This window comes from Sipha flava, unplaced genomic scaffold (genome assembly GCF_003268045.1).
Source record: "Sipha flava isolate LNK unplaced genomic scaffold, YSA_version1 50_pilon_pilon, whole genome shotgun sequence".
NCBI lineage: Eukaryota > Metazoa > Arthropoda > Insecta > Hemiptera > Aphididae > Sipha > Sipha flava.
The window spans coordinates 75662-100283 of NW_020273428.1; the positions used below are offsets into that span (position 1 = coordinate 75662).

At 29.5% G+C, this 24622-nt stretch overlaps 2 protein-coding genes across 2 annotated transcripts; one reads left to right on the forward strand and one right to left on the reverse strand.

Moving 5' to 3' along the window:
• Positions 1 to 5432: 5432 nt before the first annotated feature.
• LOC112690534 (sentrin-specific protease 1-like) lies at positions 5433 to 10586 on the forward strand. The gene is made up of 5 exons (XM_025564569.1): positions 5433 to 5705; positions 5845 to 6359; positions 8958 to 9454; positions 9554 to 9845; positions 10127 to 10586. The coding sequence occupies exons 1-5, from the start codon at positions 5520 to 5522 to the stop codon at positions 10584 to 10586; spliced, it is 1950 nt and encodes a 649-aa protein (XP_025420354.1). The 5' UTR covers positions 5433 to 5519.
• Positions 10587 to 10664: 78 nt separating this feature from the next.
• LOC112690535 (dnaJ homolog subfamily B member 6-like) lies at positions 10665 to 21008 on the reverse strand. Its single transcript, XM_025564570.1, has 3 exons — positions 20678 to 21008; positions 19933 to 20228; positions 10665 to 10706 (listed from the first exon to the last, which is right to left on the reverse strand). Exons 1-3 carry the CDS (start codon positions 21006 to 21008, stop codon positions 10665 to 10667), a joined length of 669 nt encoding a protein of 222 aa, XP_025420355.1.
• Positions 21009 to 24622: the final 3614 nt, after the last annotated feature.

Genomic DNA, 24622 nt, shown 5'->3' on the forward strand with positions numbered 1-24622 from the left:
TGCAACACGAGTATAAACGTACTACTTTGCTTTACTATTCTCGTCTGATATACGAGGTGAATAAACAATAATGTTATGGTTTTTATATCGACACCCAATTGAGTGTGTCTTATTAAACACAAATTTTTTAACAATGTAAAAAACATTTTGTAAGAAAGTCGTAAAAAAAAATAGAGACTAAATTGCGATATTATCAAAACACTCATAAACTGTCTATGGTAGTCAATAATTTACGTAATAGATATATTTTGTTATATTAATGGTTGCCGCAATAAACTGATTATGAAATTTGGTTCTGGCTGTCGATTTAAAAAAATTCCCTAAAATGCCTTGAACTCAAAAAATTTATAAAATATTTTATGATAACATGTCCACTAGTTAATCGATCAACTTTATTTCAGGATATTTAAAAACATTTTAAAAACATTTTAAAAACAAGTACAAGTACAATAATAGTAATAACTATAAAACTATTATATTTCATCGTAACAAAAATGTTAAGAGAATGATAGTAAGGTTCATATTGATTTTACTAATTACTTCAGTTGTATTTTAAATTAATTTTTCAATATTCCGCTCTAATGGATCAAACGTATAACAATGATGGACGGCCTTTGCAGTACGGCGACGCAATGCGTTTTAATTTTAATTTAATATCACACAAGGTCTCTTCATCACTGCCGATGTCAGGAACTTTTACATTTACCGATTTAATTAGATTAAATGGGATACGCAATCGCCTCTTTTGATGTCTGCCCAGGCAAACCCTCTTCTGCACACCAACGTCGCCACCGCTTTTGTGTATTCTGGGGGCATGTCAGTTCTGGGAAAACTCGCCGGGCGTTCGACGACAGTATTGACGTTTTATCCCCGGCAGAAATTCCACCTCTTTCACCCACAAGCTTTGTGCAAATATTGCCCGGGATTTCGATGACCTGAATATTGCAGAATATGTTCACTGAACAAAAACCAACAACTATTATAAAACGTTGGATGATTTGCTACAATTTAAATCGAATTTAAAATTTATTTTTTGATTTAAGTAGCATGAATATGTAGAATATAGTGTACTATAAGGCGGTAATAAGTATAAATTATGTAAGAATGAACGTCCAAAAATATAGTGATTTGTATTTTATTCATAAGTATCCGTGTAGTACATGTTTTATTTTTTAGCGATCTAACAATCAATTGATAAAGCTAAAAAAAATAATAGGGCGAGATTTCACCATTTGTAGTTTAATTTAAATCTCTTTGCAAAAAATGTTGAGAAGTTCTGGTTATCAGTATACATAGTTTGGATTAACAGTTTAAGCGTAAATTATGATTTATGTGGTTGACGAGAGATGGCAAAATTATCTTATGTACCAATTTTCCACGGTGCTGCTTACGAGCACAACACACACTTTTCGTTGTACTGTTGATATTCCGGTAACTGTACAAATCTCAAAGTAAAGCCAATCCTATAGATAACCCGCTTTGAATGTCAATACTTAACAGGTTGACTGCTACGTATACATTTTTTTGTACACGAACAAATCTCCATATTTGTATATGCAAATATTTTTGTACTGTCCAACAAATTTTAAGCGTTAATTTGCCAAAAATTCTTTTTTTTATGATTTTGTTTTTTTTTTGTTAATCGCTTATTAGGCATTTTCTAGTTCATATTTTAAAAATTAATGTTGTGTCAGATAAATGTACCAGTAGCCTACCAGAACATTACCACGTTCAATGCCACGTTCGATGCGTAATCGACGCGTAAAAATATACCTGTTATTTCAATTTTTCCTGAAATGTAAAGACAGGACTGAAGTGATTTTATTGTTATTAGTTTAATATATATTTTTGTACTACTAAAATTCATTTTATTCGATACAATTTTCTTATCTACTTCAGAAATATAATATTACTGTAAAATGCTTTAATGCGGTTCAGTCGTTATGTGTAATTTGTATAGTTTGATGTGTATGTCATATTTTTAAATTTCAATAGCTTATTTTATTATAATATTAATATAATATTACCGCAAAATGAATCAATGTCAAATTTCGGATTTACTTGATGATAGTGATATCTATTCAAATAGTTCACTTTCATGTTTCGACGACACAGACGATGATCTTGATTGGGAAAATGATGATATTGACAATCAAGATGAAAATTGTAGATCTGAAGAATCTGAAGAAGAAAATGAAGTAATAAGTGAGTGGATAGATATTCCTGAACAACCAAACATGAATTCAAATATAGTTTTTAATTAAAATGATGATATCGTTGGTATCAACTCAGACATTATATTAATTATGGTTTCATTAGTATAAGTGTGAAATTCCAAAATACATGTCACGAAATAGTTTTGAGTTGATACTTTCTATTCTACACGTGTTAGATACGAATAATAGAAAAGCACCTCCAAACAATCGTTTATCCAAAGTTCAGCCATTAATTGACATCTTAATAAATAAGTATAATAATGCCCTAATACCAGAAAAAAACGTGTGCATTGATGAATCGATGGTTCCATTTTTGGGTAATCTTTCTTTCCGCGAATATATAGCGAATAAAACACATCGGTATGGAATAAAATTGTTTAAACTATGTACTCGTGACTTTTATATATCACAGTACAAAATATATACCGGAAAGGAAGCCGTTCCTGGGCAACTTGTGAATTTGTTATGGAACTTATGCAACTTTACTTGGAAAGTGGAAGATGTTTATACGTGGATAATTGGTACACCAGTATTGATTTTGCAGAAAAATTGTATTTTTTTTATTTAAATTAAAACTTGAACTATTCGTTAAATCTTTATATTAGTAAATAAAACATTATTATAAGGTTTATAATATACCTACTAGAGATGTAATGTATATTCGAATAGGTCCGCCGTAAACAATTCAAATATTTGAATATTCGAATATCAGTATTCGATGCTACAATAGGTACCTAATATTATTAAACGTTTTGTGTTGCGCGAAAACATGAACGAATAATTTTCGTTACGTATTGTATTGTAGCATCGAATACTGGTATTCAAATACTCGAATAATTCCCATCATTGATACCTACAGCAATAAATGTAAAAAAAGAATTAAATGAAAGACAAATCAGTCCAAAAATATAGTAATTTATACATAAGTATCTGTTAGTATACGTATTATTTTTTGAGATTCAAAATGTCAACGGTTTTATAAAATACGTATTTATATTTTAATGATGTGCCGTCATTAGAATAGCTAATTTCTAGACTTTGGCAAATACATGATTCACACTCTACATCCCACAAAAAAAAAAAAAAAAAACTATGTGCCCCTGTACTATACATAATAAAATTTTGAATGTAGCAATGGGATTATGATACTTGTTCACAGGTCACATAAAAATGTAACAGATAATGAAAAGTTTTCACGACGATATCACGTTTTATCTTAAATGTGATTTTATAGTGCGTTTTTAGATACTATTGAAACATTTAATTTTATTTAAATGTCTGATACAATTATTCCAACATGTTCAACTGGTAAACTATTAACTGTTTGCTATTTTTGATATTTACAGTACTTATTAAGCAACACGTTTACACCATATGCGTGGAGCACCAACGAGTTGTTAGAAATACAAAAATAAAAAAATATTCAGATTAATTCGCAATTGTTATTACAGTTTTGTTTTTTTATTAGAAATTAAAAAAAGAAACATTTTATTACTTACCGTCTTATAGTAAACTATATTCTACATATTCATGCTACTTAAATCAAAAAATAAATTTTCAATTCGATTTAAATTGTAGCAAGTCATCCAACGTTTTATAATAGTTGTTGGTTTTTGTTCAGTGAACATATTCTGAAATATTCAGGTCATCGAAATCCCGGGCAATATTTGCACAAGGCTTGTGGGTGAAAGAGGTGGAATTTCTGCCGGGGATAAAACGTCAATACTCTCGTCGAACGCCCGGCGAGTTTTCCCAGAATTGACAGGCCCCCAGAATACATTTATTACGTTTGACAAAATTAAATGTAAATATCATCAACATTTGACGGAAAAATGCCTGTGTTTAAACTTAAAACGGGAACATTCCGTTTAAAATTAGTATTGTCAATGTTTTCTATTTGATAAAATATACACATGGATATGGATGAAATGATAATCTTAAACAATACGTTTTGTATAGGTAATACAATAATATATTTGTTATAACGTGATGGACTGCATTTGTAAGGTAGTGCACATTAGGAGGCACAAAGGTCAAATAATAAATTTACTACTGTAGACCATAATAAGATATACAATATTTAAATATACATTACTAAAAAATATGACTAACATAGAACTTCTGATATTTTTCTTAAAATACGTATGTTTTGCTATATATAACATCAAACAAGTTTTTCATTGATTAACATTCAATAAAAATGTATTAGATATAAAAAAATATTGACTATCAAAATGTTATAAAATTAAATTTTCAGTTACCAAATATATCATGTGCTTAACATTATGAGTTATTTTAATTTTTTTTATGATTAAATGATTTTTTAATTTAATATTTTACAAGATAAAATAATAAAAACAATTGATGGATAATTCAACTATATTATACACAATGTTATAAGTAAATAAAATATAGCTATATTTTTCTGGCCACAAGTATAAGTCGTGTTTATAGTATAAATATAACAGTAGCAACAATAAAAGCTGGTTGCTGGGAAATGTATATGTGAACTTAATTATTGATTCCAAATCAATTTGATATTTTTGATAGTTTCTATTGTTCAAACATATAATTTCGGTATCGCAGAATTCGCTATTGTAAATTATGAATTTCGAACATAACATGATTTCGGATAACAAGAGCCTCTCGGAGACTCTCAGAGAGCTGTTTGGGGACTTTGAAGATGAATCGGACGCAGAGGAGACGACGACTTTCGCCGTCGAATCTGTTCCGGTCCAGTCCAACAACATCCTGGCAGCGGACTTGCGAGCATCAGTGTGCAGCAAACGTAAACGCCAAGAGCCGGGTGACCCACGAGTTAAGAAGATACGCCTGCTGGATTCTGGTGTGGACACGGACTTGGAGTCAGACGATGAGAACCCGATGACAGTCGTCGTCAAAACCACCCCGATCCCTTCAAACAATGTCGTGGCAGCCGACCTGCGACGATCACCGTGCAACAAGCGAAAACACCAAGAACCGGATAATACATCGGAAAAGCAGATGCGCCTGACGGGTGCCGTCGATGTGAAGTCGATCAACGGCAGTGGTGACGTGGAACACACGCAGACCGTGGTGCCCGATCCGCGTATTTTGGACGGTTAATAATAAATTGTTTTTTATTCTTTTAAACATAACACACTGCGGCAATGGATTTTTTTCAATCAATTTTTATTTTTTTCATGGACATCTGCAGGGGCCGGCGATAAACAGCGATTATTAAGCGATTTGGTGTCGACGGCGAACAGTGATGATATATTTCCTGGCTATTCCACTGACAAGGAAGACTTTATCAGGAAAAGCATGCACCGGAGCAATCAAGACTTCGTGGTCCCGGATAAATCCGTCTGCATTGGTGACGTGAAGACCGTGTTTCAGTACAGATCGTGGCTGAACAACGAAGCAATCTCCAGCTATATGCAATTGATCGGAGAACGGGATCCCAACAAAGTCTACGTTTTCAATACATACTTCTACTCGCTGCTATCGTAAGTCGACGTGCACGTTTTAGTTCTTAAGCATATCTATTCTCATTATTTTTTTTTATTTTTTGTTTCATATTCTTTTTTTTTTATATTTTAATACTTAAGCATATTTTTTCATCCACGCAAACCGAGGATGTATTTAAAAATCAACTGTTAGTTTTTTTTCTCAAGATAATTTTCGAGATAATACAACTCGAACCGTTGTTTTTCACAGCACTTGCGGCTATGATGCCGTTGAAAGTTGGGAATTCCCGAAGGATCTATTCGATTACGATAGAGTCCTGATACCTGTCCATGAGAAGTTTCACTGGAGTCTAGTGTGTGTACATTTCAATGAAAAATCTATTAAATACTACGACAGTTTGAAGAGGACAAATATGCGGTGTGTAAAACTAGTTCTAGACTACTTGACGATGGCAAGTTGGAAAAGAACGCGTAATGAATTCAATAGCGACGAGTGGCAGCTATTTCATGCCGAGGATTGCCCGAAACAATTTAATTCAGACGATTGCGGAGTTTTCACTTGTATAAACGCGGAATACTTGGCCAGAGGAGTGAAACTGAACTTCAGCCAGAGCGATATACGAAAGTTCAGGCATAGGATATGTTATGAAATACTGACGAATCGCTTATTGTTCAGTCTGGACGATGTCTACACGTGATTGTTTATTGTTATTATTAAATTATGTTTAATTCATTTAAATTATATTCTTTTCTACTGGATGGTAACTATTTTTAGCGAAATAATTTCTCGTAAACAGACACAGGGCTGATAACGACGACTAACAAATTAATAATTTTGGTAATTCTGATTTAATGTGATGCGAATCAAGCAAATCACATACACTAGGTAAAATTATTTTAATATTATCGTCAACTTTGTGTTCAATAACAATTTGAATTGGTTTATAGGGGGACTTATAGGGTTTATAAGGAGACTTTTTATTTAAAAAAAATAACTTCCAAAAAATGACGGGGCACACTCAAATGTAAAACTCTGGGTATGATGTCAGCCCAGGCAAACCCTCTCCTGCACAGCATCGCCGCCACCGCTTTTGTGTATTCTGGGGGCCTGTCAATTCTGGGAAAACTCGCCGGGCGTTCGACGAGAGTATTGACGTTTTATACCCGGCATAAATTCCACCTCTTTCACCCACAAGCCTTGTGCAAATATAGCTATATAGACCGTTTGCCCGGGATTTCGATGACCTGAATATTGCAAAGAATGTTCACTGAACAAAAACCAAAAATTATTATAAAACTTCGAATGACTTACTACAGTTTAAACAGAATTAAAAATATATTTTTTAATTCAAGTAGCTTGAATATGTAGAATATACTTTATTATGAGATAATAATAATAATAATAGGTTTATTTCCATAAAAAGATAATATATTTTAATACTAGTATACCTAAGCTTAATTAAATTATTGATGGATCTCCACAAAAGCCAATGGCTGTGCTAGAAGAGAGAGTTCCTTAGATAATAATATGTGGTTAGAAACAAATTTTAACTATAAGACTCTAACAGATCTACTTAATTCAATATTAAATGAGAAAATAAAATTAATAAAATAAAGTATTAATGTAATTTTTATACATAGAATATTTCTAGAACAATAACATTTGACTTCGATTTAAGAATAGTTAATATGACTTTGTACAACAATGTCATTTTTCAAATTATACATGAATAAATAAACATTTTTAAGGTAAAATTATTTTAAACTTAGTATATTTAATTATCTATATAATTTAAATGTTTGAAACAAGTGAGGCATATTAAAAATAATTTGACAAGTTACTATCTGTATTACTCCAAAGTTGTAGAGATACTTTACGTATGAACCTCACCAAAATGAAATACCATAAGAACTAATAGATTGTACAAGTGAAATGCATGTTAATTTTTTTAGATTATAATTTAAGGTATATTTGAGCAATTTGAAAATGGAAAAAAATTTTAATCTTGTTATCAAAATGATTGATATAAATGTTCCATTTTTGGTTTTCATCAATGTACATACCCAGATATTTAATTGTAGCTACCCGATTTAATGAAATTCAGTTAGATGTAATTTTTGGGTTGATATATCAAATTAATATATTAATATATATATATTAATAAGACAGTTGTGCGAATTAACTGTAAAATAGTGAATTAGGATGAATATTTTTTATTTTTATCCCCATAAATTCGTTGATGCTCCACACATATGGCGTAATCGTGTTACTAAATAAATACCATAAATAATAATAAATAACGAACAGTTATCAGTTTAAAAGTTGAATAAATTGTTAGTCGTCCTCATAATACATCAGTTTATCAGACATTTAAATAAAATAATGTAAATGTTTTATTGGTACCTATCAAAAAACGCATATCAAAATTACATTTGAGAGATAACTTAGTACCGTCGAGAAAACTTCTCGTCCATTGCTAGCTACATTTTTATGTATACTCATAACAGCGCTTCTCAAATTTTTCAGTCGAGTGGTTTAAATTAAACTTCAAATGATGAAATATTGCTCTTACTTTTTTTTTTAGCATTATTAGTTGATTGTTAGATCAATAAAACATTTTTTAAAAAACTAATTAAATATTTAGCATACATGTATGAATACCTGATATCGGTGTATTAATATATAACCTTAAAAGATAAAACGGCATGATTTATGAGTACATTTGTAAGCTGGTGCAGATTATGAGGCACAATTGTTACACAGTAAATTTAAACTGTAAATCAAAATAAATTAGGCATACTTTACTAAAAAATATGCCTAACGTACAAGTTTTGACATTTTTCTTAAAATATGTATGTTCTGCAACAAACTCGTTTTTCATTAAATAAAATTTAATAAAAAAGCGTATTAGATAAAAAAAAATACTGATGCTCAAAATGTCATAAAATAAGATTTTTAGTTATTAAATATATGATGTATTTAACTTTATGATTTATTTTTATTTTTTTAAGTTTATATAACGTTTTTCATTCAATATTTTACTAGAAAAAAATAATAAGAAGAATTGATAATTCAGCTAAATATTTTACAAAATGTTATAAGTCAATAAAATATAGTTTTATTGTTCCGGCTACAAGTATAAGTCGTGTTTATAGTGTATATAAAACACTAGCAACAATACTAGTGGGTTGCTGGAAAATGTACATGTGAATTTAATTATTGATAAATGATAAAAAAAAAGTTTATAACAAATAACATAATTAATAACAAACATATCATTTTGTGTCACAGTATTCGCTATCATAAATTATGTGTTTCAACCAAGAGCCTTTCGGAAACTTTCAGAGAGCCGTTCGGGAACTTTGAATATGAATCGGATGCAGAAGAGACGAGGACTCTCGCCGTCGAATCCGTTCCGGTTCCGTCCAACAACATCCTGGCAACAGACTTGCGAATATCAGTGTGCAACAAGCGCAAACGCCATGAGCCGGGCGACCCACACGGGATGAAGACGCGTCCGATGGGCCGGATTGGCGTAGTGACGGACTCGGAGTCAGACGGTAAGGACACGATGATCGTCGTCGGCGTAGCTGACTCGATTACTTCAAACAATATCCTGGAAGTCGACTTGCAACGACCAATGTGCAACAAACAAAAACGCCAAGAACCGGATGATACATCGGAAAAGCGGATGCGCCTAATGGAACCTGTCGATGTGAAATTGATCGACAGTGATACTGACGTGGAACACGCGCAGACCGTGGTGTCCGATCCGCGCTCTTCGGACGGTTAACATTTATTAATTTTTTTATTTTTAAACATAACACACCGTGGCAATAGGTTTTTTTCAATTGATTTTTTTTTTTTGTTCATGGACTAACATGCAGGGGTCGGCAATAAGCAACGATTACTAAAAAACGACTTGCCTGTGGTGGACAGCGATGATATATTTCCCGGCTACTCCATGGACAAGGTAGAATTTATCGTTCTCAACATGCGCCGGAACGATCAAGACTTCGTTGTCCAGGATAAATCCGTCTGTATCGGTGACGTGAGAACCGTGTTCCAGTACAGGTCTTGGCTGAATGACGAAGCAATCTCCAGCTACATGCAGTTGATTGGAGACCGGGATCCCTGCAAAGTCTATGCTTTTAACACGTACTTCTACCCGATGCTATCGTAAGTCGATGTGCACATTTTCGTTTAATTTTAGTTCTTAAGCTTTTTCTTTCATTCATACCCACCGAGAATGTGTTTAAAAATTATCTGTCAGTTTTTTTTTTGTCAAGATAATTTTCAAGATACTACAACTCGAACTGATAAAAAAAAAAAATTAAATAATTGTAATTTTATTGAAATTAACATTCATTTTTTATTTTCCTTTTTTTTTTTATTCGTTTTATTCGTTATATTCTATTATATTCATAATGTATTGATTGGGTAACTCGTGTTTTTCGCAGCCTTTTTGATTATCATGCCATTATAAGTTGGGGATTTCCTAAGGACATTTTCGATTACGATAGAGTCCTGATACCTGTCCATGAGAAGTCTCACTGGAGTCTGGTGTGTGTCCAATTCAACGAAAAAACAATTAAATACTACGACAGCTTGGGTAAGACAAATATGCAGTGTTTAAAACTAGTTCTAGACTACTTGAAGATGGAAAGTCGGAAAATGATTAGTAATGAATTCAATAGCAACGAGTGGCAGCTATTGCACGCCGAGGATTGCCCGAAACAATTAAATTTTGACGATTGTGGAGTTTTTACCTGTGTAAACGCGGAATACTTGGCCAGAGGAGTGAAACTGAATTTTAACCAGAGCGATATGCCTAAGTTCAGGCATAGAATATGCTATGAAATACTGACGGATCGCTTATTGTTCGGTCTGGACGATTCATGTCCCCGGTCCCACGGCTGAAATGTATTTTTATTTATTTATTTCAACAATTTTTGTGTGAATTAGTAATGTTTTAGATTGGAATTTGATACCTATTATCTACAAGAAAATGATTTTCTTGAGAGTAGGGAGTTTATTTGACTAAAAAGTATTTGTTACATTTATATATAAACTATGTTAATATACTAATATAATACAATGACAAAATATGTTTAATCGAGCTATTACTATAGTTATAATAATAAATAAGCTTAATAACATATAGATAATAATCCATACAATAATAATAATAATAGAGACATTAGTCAAATAGTTGCATGTATAGAGTTTTTTGCATTAATTTAAATTTCAGGTTATTATCCATTAATTTAATGTTTACGGGAAGTTGATTAAATAATCTTAGGGCTCTGATCATATAATAATTCTGGATTAATGTTGTATTTGGTTTGTTATAATTTAAACTACCACCATTTTTATCCTTTAATTTATAGACATTATGCAAATTAAATTATTTATTTTTATTTTTATTTGTAAATTTTTATGATGCTTTATTGTCAGTCCATTCGAATTGCGTCCATAATTTATAATTGGCCCAATTAATTTGGTGAGTAAGTGCTTTATGACATAATCTGGTATATATATTCGTATATTTAGAATCAATAAATGGCGAAAACTTTTTTTTTTTTTTAGTGATTTTTAGTGATCATTAGCATTATTTCACTATCTTTAAAATGTAAATATTCTAATTTAGTTGTCATTGTATTATTATAATTCTTATCATTGTAATTTTTAGTTATATTATCGGCTTTGGCCGCTTTATAATCAGTTTGTACTTGAGTAACAATTTTTTCTCCTGCACCTACAAAGTAGTTTTTGAATATTTTGGCACATTTTGTGTGTTCATTGATTAATTTATTACCATGGGTTGTTTGTGAATTTGTTTTATTATTTTTATAATTTTTATTGATTATCTCTCCAAATATATTCTAAAGCTGTTTTGTATTGCTGTAGTTTTTATTAATTTTTATATTCATAATTTTTCCTTATAGAACTTATTTTTCACTCTATAAATATCTGAATTTATATGTCACTGGTATAGGTAATACTAATGTAATATAAACGTAATACGATGCTATACTATTCTCGTCTGATATACGAGATGAATAATGTTATGATTTTTATCTTAACAGCCCACTGTGCGTGTTTTATTAAATAATAATGTTTTGAAAATGTAAAAGAAATTTCGTAGGAAAGTCGTACAAGAAAATAAATATAATTACAGTATCATATTGACAATATCATCTAAACATGCATAGATCGTCTACGATAATCAATAATTTACATAATGAATACATTTTGTGGCATTAATGGTTGCCACTATAATGTGAATTTAAAATTCTGTCCTGGCGGTCGATTTATAAAATTTCGTAAAATGCGTTGAACTCTAAAAAATGAATAAAATATTATATGATAATACATGCACTTAATTTACATACTTTTAATAATCAACATGTACATCAGTTCATAGCTCGACTTTATTTTAATATATTTACGTAGTAAAAACAAGTACAAGTACAATAATAATAACTATGAAATCATCATGTTTCATCGGAAACCAGTCACTTTTATTTGATATATATCATATCAATATATTGGACAAATAACATACCTACCAGTCGTTTTTATTTAGATAATAAATAAATAATAAAAACCCCTCTATCAATGAACGGAGTTTTCTGTTTATTTTTTTTCCAATAACATATGAATGGTAGGATTAATTACAATAAATTGAATTAATAATTCAATATCTCAATTTCGATTTGATTTTAAAATAATTGTAACTAATTATTATTTCGAGATTCCGATGAATATTTTTCAATACGTACTTAATGCAGTAGCTCAAAATGTATTGTATATTTTTTTGTATTTTGTATTACAGCGAAGTTTTCATATGCACAAAAATAAAGGCATTGCCTTTTTCAGAGTTTAATCCCATTTTCTAATAATTTAACTGTGATAACGCCTCAAATAATGAGAGTCGTCTATAATATAAATACTTGTCAATAAATATTTTTCCGAAACCGTTTATTGAAATACAGAATATTATGTACTCAAATAATATAATCACACTCGTAATCGTTTATAATCGTCTGAAAATGGCTCTTTCCTACTAATTTTATATCATTCCTATTTTTGTTGTTGTTCAATTTTTAAGTATTATTATTTTTATTATTTTTATTAAAATGTATTTCCTATTCTTTACTTGAATTAAAATACATTATCAATTGTATTCAAAGTGCACCGCCAGTTATTTATTATTAATAAATAAATAAATAAATAAATTATGTGCCAAATATTATTATACAACATACTGATCTTTATCTCCAGTGTTCAGAATTGTAAACAGCTTATTGTATAAGATTTAAACACTGTTTGAATATCACAATTCTCAACTGGAAATATTTTTATTTTTATTAATATAGATAAATATTTGTTCTAAATATTTTTTGAACTTATTCCGAGTAATGGTGGCCAAAAATTTTCTACATAAGGTATACTTCGAAGTACGAAAATTTATTTTTTCATCTCGGCGATTCAAAACTGTTTCGATATAGGTTTATTAATCAAACTATCTGTTAAATTACCGATAAATGCAGTTATTTTAATATTAAATAAATTAAACTATGATGCACATAAACTAATTATACATAATTTTGTTGCGTATGTCAAATTTTTTTTCCCGAACACTCGATATGTCGAAACTTTTATCATTCCAATTATTAATTATTCTACCTCGTACTATCGAGATCGTATATTCTGATGCTCATATATATTACTACCTTATTTAAGAATTTTATCCGGTGACTCTGTCACTCATTAGTTATAAGTTAATAGACAATAATTTATTTTCCACAGTTCGAAACAAATATGCGGTTGTCGCATGTAATACATGAATTTTTACTGTTAAATATAAAATATAAGTTTAATAAAAAAAAAATATATATATAAAGTAAATAATATAAAATAAATCAATGAACGAATAGTACATTTCATAAATTTGTAATGTCAATTATAATAATATATGATAAATATTTACTGGTATACATAAATTAATAAATTAATTCGAACCTATAATTTGGCGCGTATCTTTAAAATATCAGAAGTGCATATTTTTTCATATTAAAAAAAAAAAAAATGTTTATTTTATTATTTATAATAGTGCACAAACCCTAGCTCCGTTTATTACACTTGTACACAGAATATTATTATAGTCAAAATAATCATAATTTTAGTGATATGTAAAAATTCCCCAAAATCGAACGAATGCATGGTAAAATGGTGAAAATTTTATAATTTTTCCATAAATATATAACACGGAAATTCCACTACAGATTTGTATTGAATATTTTTATCCCACATGAAGTGTATTTTTACGTTTAAATTATTAGTGTAACACGTTGCCTTTAAACCGTATACGAAACACGATATTCTCCAGCATCGTCCAAAACATATTCATATTATTGCTTATAAGCGTTGAATATTACATGCGTAAACTGTGGGAGAGGAGTATAAACTGCCATCCCCCACCTTTAAAAATGTAACAAAGTAATGCCTCTCTTGGTGTTTTGTAAATTAATTCGAAAAATATTATGAAAAAAAAAAAAAATGAATGGATTAATCAAAATGTATTTGTTCGTTGGAATTTGTCATCATAATACATCATGATGCAGATTAAGTATATCTAGTGTATAAATGTACGGTATATCAACATTAAATAAAGTTTGCCCCACTCTCAATAAAAATTTTCCAATTTATGCCCATGTTGAGTAGTGTACATTTTACAACCTATGTGCGTACGTAAGAGTACGATTGTACTCCAATTGTCGACCACCAGCGTGACAACATAATTCATTGTGTTTGATTAGTTTATTACACTTGTTACGTATTATAGTAATAATGTTCACATGGAAGTGTTTGAAAAAGAGGGCCGAGACGAACACCTGCATTGGACGTGGGCACATGTCCTCGATCCACAATTATGTTACATATTAAATGGGGTCGGTTCGCTTGCGGGTTCACGTTAGGTACGTTGTTGAGTTCAATAATAATAACTCTTACAAAAAACGTTTAACAACCATTCGGGTACATTTTATGTAAAAAAAAAAAAAAATAATGAAAATATTATCAACTATTTATTTATCATTGAAATATTGTGTTTTACACTTAATCTTGTGAATTATGACTGATCATGAAATCTGATATTATAATATACGACGGTCGCTTAAATATAAACTCAAAAATGCGTAATTTTTAAAAATTAGTAGACAAAAATTATTCGCTAGTATTCTACATACACGGCATATATGCGTAAAACGTATTATGTTCTAAATGTTTGTAAAAAAAACTTATTATGATAATATAATAGCTACAATGAACTACAAAATCACAAATCATATATAATTGAATCAATCCAAGAACAATATACGAAATCGAGAAAACCATTTTGATCGGGACTAATACACAACAACAATAAATAAAAAATTTAAACTACGTTTATTTAATAATTTACAAATTATAATTTATTGATTGTACCTACACGTTTTGTAAAGATAGGGGCCAAAAGTATCGTAGACACCCCTCGAAATATAGGTCTGCGCACTTCAATGAGGGTGCTTGTAATGAACGCGTGACTTATGGTACATTGTCTACATTTCGAAAACATTATTTTCAAGAAATGCTCATGGAAAATCGGGTAAACACATCTTGGGTCGCATAGGTCGCACACAAACGTCGAGAACCGACGGACAAACGTTTGTGAGTTATATGCGGTAGAGCTTTGATAATGTGACACATAGCGTTTTTCGGATTACCAAAAACACGCCGAATCATCGATTAAACTAGGTTAGGTATTCGAACAGAAATCGGGTAAAATTAAAGTAATTTATTTCCATTACACTTTCATTGAGTCACGTGAACGTGTTCGCGTACAGTTTTATAATTTTTGTTGAAGTTCAAACGATACTGACGTTGTCAACGTTAGTCGTCCGTTGGCAAATAACTCATCAAGACGAAAACCCAATAACAAAAACGTGTAGCTGGTCGTGTAATAAGAATACGCCGGCGGACCGGCGAGAATCCACTGTAACGATATTGGTTATAGTAATGTGTTCGGGCCGTGTGCGACGGTGACCCGGCCGGGGTGTATCTGCGAAGGGCGAAAATGTATTGATCTCGTCCACCCACCTGCAGAGCGGGATACACGTTCGCCACCCAGCGATGCTGTCGTTCGCACGCGTGTAGCATCTGACGCCGATCGATACAGCTCGCGCCAGGCCCCCGGCAACTGTTTAAACGTTTTATTTCTCTCTCACCCTGTTCTCGCATAACGTTGTGACTACAGTCATCATTTTGTGTCTCCGCATCGGTCTAAAGTTTAGAGTTCCAACAATAATAGCATCTACTTTATTATTATTTCTTTTCAGAATCAGTGACGGAAAAATTAAAAATTCACCGTATTGGTTTCGTATCAATGACACATAACATTATTAACGTTATATTCACAATGATCGATAGTATGACGTTAAAATTAAGGTGGTCAATCTTTAAAGTTCACTTAAACGTTTTTTAATTGTGTGTGAAAACACGAGATTAATGTAAAAAATATTTACAAATTTGATTTCGACTGCTTGCAGATGTATAAATTATGTACTTTATAATAATATAATAAAATAAATCAAAAATTATTAAAATATCAAAATAAATAAAATGTATTAGGTACCTGGAGTGTTACGATATAAGTATTATTTCTTGACTTTATGATTTGTCTGACGATGAATTTTTGATTCAAAATCGGTCGTAAAATACATATGTCTAAGATACATATGTTATCTTAATACTCCAGGATACACATTATATTTATTTTTTTCTACATTTTATACATAAAAACTGTTTATTTTTAGTTGTAATTTATCTGAATCTAAAATATTATATAGTTGTTAACTTTTATTTAATCAATTAAATTAAACGTTAAGCAATGAAGCCAGTTGAATGAATAGTACATTATATTATATGATGTAAACTTAAATATTAACCTTTCAAACATTTAAATTTTATGTAGATCTGGAGCACGTTTTGATGTCAATATCAAAGTTATATAAATTAAAAGTAAATAAATATTTTATAAAATGTCTATTATTTTGTCTACGTGGTATAAATCAAATTTGTAGCTAACATAGGTTCGGTTTAGATCACGAGATAAAAAGATCATATGTCCACAGAATTGGATTCAACCCGAAATAATAATATCATATCTTAAGAGAATTTTGAATTAAAGGATTATCTTTGTCCGTCTAACGAATTGCAGAGCAAAAGTACGATACGTATATATATATATATATATATATATATATATGTATAAATCGAAAATATTATGGCGTTGATGTTTTATTTAGATTTTAAGATCAAATAATATCATAAAATTTGAAAACAACAATTTGTCACAAAAGGTACACATGACACATTACTTTTATTAGTTGTATTATTATTTATTAATTTATTTGTTTTCAAACCAACGATTAAAACTATATTATTAAAAAAAAATAAAACTAATTAAATATTAAATATTATGAAAAATATAACAAATATTGGTAAAATATTGTCTGACAAAATAGCTACGATTGTTTAATATCTGACACATCTGCTCTTATTATTATTATGTTTTCTTATTATTCGGTATCGCATCGGCACGAGAGCAACTCATTGTTACGAATCACTAAGCAATACCAAACTTCGAATTTATAAACAATTACGGTTGTATCATTTGCGTATTATCAGTAAATTATGGTAGCGATTTTTTCGTACCACGATTAGAAGCGAATAAAACATTTCCAAAAATTAATAAAAACAAAACGTACTTATAATTATTATTTAAACGAATAGTTTATGTATATAAATAAATAAATGCTTAGCGTGGAGTATTATTATATGTGTACGACCGGTTACGAATTAAAAATTCAACTTCAGGTATGTTCAAAGTCAATAAAATAAGAATTACTGACAAATCGAATCCTATAAACACATATTTTAACATCAAATGGTAATTGTTTTATTCAAATATGTAATTGAAAAACTTCAGTAATCGCTAACGTCATACGACCACTTTTGTGATACGATATAAATACTCAAGTAATTAATTTAATTAATTTAATTTATAATTACTTTTAGAGATATAAACAGAACTGTTTGAATAATATTTCATATGTTACCGATACACTTGGGTGGAGTATCAACGTACGAACGTTGCAAACCATCACGTAATTAATATTTTCGTAATTTGATCCAAAACTAATTCGGATTTTTCGTTACATAAAAAGTGAAAATATTTTTTGTTCGTAAAAAAAAAAAAAATTCAAAACACTGATGAGATATTGTATTGTTCTGTCGTTGTTACTCAAGTCTAAACAAACAATTGATGTATTTTACTGACATGAAAACATGAAATGTGTATTTTATATAAAAAGTATACGAAATTGTGGCAAGAATTTATTTTTCATTTACTTGATGGCCATAAAATTGATTAATTTTCTAAAACATATCTAAACGTACAATAACGTGTATTTTTGTCACGGGAATGATTGATGAAATTAAATAAAAATCATTGTTGTACGGATAAATTATTATTATTTTCGCGAAGGATTAAAAAAGAAGAATAAAATCATCTATATGTTGAGTAAATAACGTACAAAACGATCAAATTTAAGCAATGACCACGCATTAGTATACATATGGTACATTTACGCACCGTAATATTGACGCGTTTTAAATTTTGACCTAACCTGTGTGAAGAATATAAACAATATTATGAGTTACATTACTCTAAAATCTATTATATTAAGTGTAGTTCATGTATATTATAATATTTGTTATTGTTTTTGTATGAAAATGCGACCCTTTTTTTGATAAATATCATCGAATACTGATTAGTATCACGATGGGGAATTATCTCTACACGTAGACGATGAATCGTTTTTTCGGTTATTATTATAATTTTAATAGTTGTTTTATGAAACAATAATCGTTGCATTATTTCAAGGAAATATAAATTGATTTGTTGTGTCAACATTCAATTTACAAAATTCAAAACACCAATTTAGAATACATTAAACGTTTACATAAGTCTAACATAAATGTTGATTATCTTACGCAATATACGAAGTATATATTTCGTTTTAAAAAAACACAATTCATAAAAAAAAAAAAAATAATGAAATAAAACCGTAACCATTATCAATTTGAGTTGAAGAAAGAAACAATTTAAGTTGAACAGCTCGATTATGATTCGTATGTGTTTTGTATGTCTTGCATAACAAATAAATAAATAACGAGTAGTTTATTATAAATTTATAATAATTATTCATATTACTGTAAATATTTTATTTTCTATTAACAATTTTTGTTGGCTAAAGAATTATTGTTTTTAATGTGATGAAAATATTATTAAATAATAATATAAATTTAATTAAATTTAAAATCTGATAGAAGATGTAGTGTGGTGCATTTGAATAGCTTTTTAGATATTTAATATTTCGTTTTTCTCCACTCATAAGAAAAATCTAAAGAAAATTACTTTATCTAGAGAAAATTTGTATGGCTTTTCTTTTTTTTTTCTACAAAGAAACTTAAGAACTGAAAGTATTTGTTGTAAACGTATAATCAACGATAATAATTTAAGTTTAGAATTTCGATAAAAAATTTAAAAGTATGAAAAAAATCGCCTGCAATGTTCAATTTTTAATATATTATGTAGTACAAAACTCTTCAAACGAGCCATGGTTTTTTGAAAAAGCGTTTGAAATTATAAAAAAAATAATAGAACTATAAAGAGGAATAAAAACTCTTTTAATCTGTGCATGTAATTAGAATCTACTAAAAAAAAAAAAAAAAAAACGATATCGGTTTAAAATGTTTGTTTGATATATTTTATAAAAATATATTGCGTCAATATTAAAAAATAAATAACGTCATACACACAGGATGTTTCGTAAACGAGCGACGAAACTATGGTAACGAAGTATACTCAGTCTAGTGGCTCAGAGACTAAATTTTTAAAAAAAAAAATCCTCCCCTCAAATAAAAAAAATCCCGTATCACATACGGTGGTGGTGGGGGGGGGGGGGGGGGGGGAATTCGAAAAATTCTGTCACTGATTGCACCGTATTTAGAGTAATCCCGTAGTCCCGTCGTCAATTCCAGAAACATCCCGTGCGTACGGTTTTATTACGTGTTGCGCAACGGCATACGAGAGGAGAGATTATTGGCAACCCTAGCCAGCGGTCGTACGCGAACCTCGCGGGCGGTCCCTGCTCACTCTTCTCGACTTGAGCACGTCGTTCTCATACGTTTCCACGACCGTTATACCGGCCTCTGTGGTCGTCCGAACAGTCGTGCTGCACCCGTTCATGATGTTGGTGGTTATCGATACTTTTTTAACGTAATCGCCGGTCAGACTTCGGGCGCATTCGAACAGGTCGTCGTAACTGGAGATCAAATGCTCCAACAGTTTAGACTGTTGTTCGTTGTACGTCGTCGTCCAACCGGTATACCGATCGTCGTGAAACAATGGTCCGAACGGACTGTTGGACCGCGGTCGGTGATAACTAGCATCTGAGTAACCACATGAAAATCGCGAACAACAAATGGATAAAAATAATGATCGCGAAATGTTTTTCATCAACAGCGAAAACAATAATACCGTGCGAATCATGTTCTGCGCATGAACTCAGTAGACGTTATTGATTAGCTTAGGCCTAAGGCCGTATTAGTGTTATATATATATATATATATAACCTAACCTAACAACCTAACCAATATATATATATATATTTATGTATAAATGTTTCGATTTGAAACGAATAATTTCAATGCGCAAAATATTATTCGTATTATGCGTATTATTGTAATAATAATAAGTCATACGGAAAGAGAAAAGGAATCTAAACATTTTATATTTTTTAGAAATAGAGTTATTAGTGTCGAAGAATATATATAGGGATATTTGTTTAGTCTAATTATTTGATTAGACCCGAAACATTCCCTATATTTTGACTTATTACCTGATGCTGTATTCCAGTGCTGCGGTTCCGTGAACTCGTTGCAGCAATTATAATATGGCTGATAGCCTTGGCACCGTCTCCAGTTATACCTACGGGCGTGATCATTCAAATTGTCCCTGTGACATTGATTGTTGTAGACCTTCCGTTTTTTGTCGTCCGACAGAACTCCGTAAGCATCCGATATTTCTTTGAATTTTCTGTTCGCTTGTTCTTGGTCCCCGGGATTCTTGTCCGGATGCCATTTCAACGCCAACGCCCTGTACGCTTTTCTTATATCATTTATGGATGCGTTCGACGTTATTCCCAGAGTGCGATAATGATTTTTGGGCATTTTGAATTTCCCGTTGTCTTTCAAAATGTATAGGCAGGGAAATGTTTTCTCGGCGTACTCGGTGACTTTGGAATCTCGCAAATTCTAAACAAATATCTATAGGTAATGGATTTCTATAGGAACCATGGGGTGCTGTTATCGACAAATATTTTTTATTTTTTGGAAATAAAATAAACGACAATGAAATAATACGTACGACACAAATATATTTTTATTATTCGTTATGCATTTTATGAATGTACAATGTAATCAAATATTTGTAATGTCATATTGTTGAATGTTACAAATCCAATTTGTTTAAATTAGATATAAAATAAATGTTTATAGTTAATTGTAAACGTATGGCGAATGAATACATTTCAAGCGATCAATAAAAATATTAACTTAACAATAAAAAAATTACATACTGAATGTTTTATATTTTGTTAACAAGTTGAAGTATTTAAGAATACAATTTAATAAAATTCAACGAAATATTTTTACCAGACTGATATGGTATTATATAGATATGTTTAATCGAGTATCAATGTTCTGATAGGTGGCGATATATGTGTTTAGATGTATTCTATTTGTCAGAAAATACACTTATTAATTTTATATTTTGCAATGTCTTTCTCAATGGAAATAAAAAAAGAATACAATGACTTTTTGTGAAATAAAAATAGTTTAATATGTTAATATTTACCTTTCAAATTTAATTTTTAGACTTTCATATGGTATTAATGATAAACGAATTTGATCATAGATAATTTTCAGCGATGTTCATTATTGTCAAGAATACTCCGAAAAATCTTTCGTTTACAGTAATAGTAATTTAAGCAATTAAAAATGATAATTACTCGTATTTTGAAGTACTTGAAATTATTGAAACATTATTTGAAACATGAATTCGGAAATTAATTTATCATTCAATAAATATATATTTTTCTGTAAATTATAATAGGCGTTTAGTGAACTTCATCAATAAATATTCTTGTGTTACAATTAAAATAAGTTAGAAAAGTTTTTATATTATGTTCACATATTATATATTATATTATATATATATAATATATTATATTATTATATAATATTATATTATATTATATATAATATATAATATATAATTATATATACTATATAATAATAATCACATATTATATTATAGTTCTACCTGAGTATAATTTCTAATTTTTTAATAGTTATCTTCCACGGATAACCAAAAAAATGTAAAGTCTGTTGGATGGATTTATAGATACATTTTAATACATTAATTTTACGTACATCATAAAAAAAATTTATATATTGGTGTCATAGTATACTTTATTTGTTAGATAATAATTATCATGCAATCGATAATATAATATGATTACAATATTCTACTCTAATACTAGTTTCTAATTAATGTGATTTAATTATTTACGAAATACATTTTATTAAACACTACTTATTTACTTAATCAATTGTTCACATTTAAATTCTACGCTTTATAGCACTATTATTTTTAATTTTCTACAGTATACTTATAATATACTACTAACATTTGAAGTATAAGTAATGATTCTATTCAGTATTATATGGTCTCATTGATATTGAATATATAATATTACAGAGAAGAAAATAGTATATGGTTCGGCAAACAGTTCAAATATAATAATATTACAATTTTCGAACATTTTAATGTGTATAATTATGATAAATTATTTTAATGTAATTTTAAAATACTCATGTTTTTGAAATGTGTCTGTAATTCTTATATATTAGCATAAGGCTCTAGTGATGTATCACGAATCACTCTAGCAAGTTTCAAAGTTACTTCACATAATTGTTTTGGGGGGAAAAGCAAAGGGAATGGCAATTTTTGCTTATCAAAGTATGGTTTGAAGGCTTGTAATTTATGGAAATCCGTAATTTCTAAAATTATTTCGTTGGTCTGTAAAAATAAATGATTATATTATAATATAATATTTTTTACTATATATTTTAAAAACAAAAAAAGTATTACATGAGGTCGATGCAAATCCCAAAACGCCTTTTGTTGTTGAATTATCAATTGTCTTTGTTCTGTTCCGTAATGTGCCGTAAAATTGATATCATGTATGGCTTCTGCCTGTATATTATCCCAAACAGTCTCAAAGCATTTTTTAAGTCTTTCGTAGTGGAATAATTCAAGTTGATTAAGAGGGTTAAATACATCATATTCACTGTAAATCTTTCTTCTAACCAGGTATGCCGCTGAAAAATATTTCATAATATTCCATTAGTAATAGTTTATATACAAAACGCTAATTGTTCAACAAGTCACACGCAATGCCTCATTAAATTCATGTGCTTTTGAAAAAATGAACTTCGAACTATTAACTGTTTTTCTAAATTGCAACACCAACGCAATAATCGTTTCACTTTCTAGAGCAAACACTTTTCTTAAAATGACTGTGTATAAATATTTAATAGCCAATCAATAGTCAGTAATTAATTAATATTTAAAGTTTAAATAGGCCGAGCGTAGTGGATCACCGTTTTTCGAGATATTTCTTGACGCTCCACCCATCAACACCTTGAATGCTTATTTCTGTGTAACGAATATGTTCGTGAAATAAACGCTACATGATATTTATGAAAAAATTGTAATTTACCATCTACGAATAAATTATCTATATATCTACATAGACACCACTCGATAAATATAGTATTTATTGTTTTATACTTTACCATAATCGTATTCATTTCCGTCAGCTATAGCAGATTTCCAATAATACGGACTCTGTACAAAAATATTACTATTATTATTACTAGTACTATTAGTATACAATAAAACATAACTTTAAATATATTTATACGATTTTTGTTGTTGTTGTGATTGATTTATTTAAAAATTTTTATGATATAGAATGTTACAAAATAATAATAGCATTTTTACTAAACACCATATTTTGTAAAATAATACAATTATCCAAACGCAAAATACGTTAATATTATCATTAAACTATTTTATCATTGAATATTATATACGTGTATGTTCCAAGTTCTAAATACAGACTATATATAAGACTAGTATTTGCAACCATTATAAACCTAAATATAACCGTGATAATTTCGAAACAATCAAAAGATTTTTTTCTTCGATAACGGTTCACCCTCGATTAAAAAAAACTTTTCTGAAATTTATCACTAATACTAAGTGCTCAGAAAAAAATCACGAATTAACCATGTACATTACAAAATTTACATTAGTTACAAGGTCAAATCATTTTTAAAAATTTGTCATCAGAATGTTGAACAAAAAAAAATTAAAATATAAATGTTGATACTAATTTGCATACAAGTATAATTACCTGGAAACGGTAATAGCGCTTGTCGAAATATATTCTCATTGAAGGGTCACCAACCGGATACAAGAAGCCCAATGCGGAACACAGATTCGCAAAGTATATAGCATCCTCTAAATTAATATCAAAAGAAAATAATATTTAGTTTTTTCTTGTAACGCGTAAGTTATATACACGTAATATTATATTTGTTTTAAGTTATTATTATTTTTAATACCTTGGTTGACTCGCATGTTTTTCATTATCCACGATATCAAAGCGATTCCTAAAAACATAGTTTAATTATATATTGAGTTACGGGTAGGT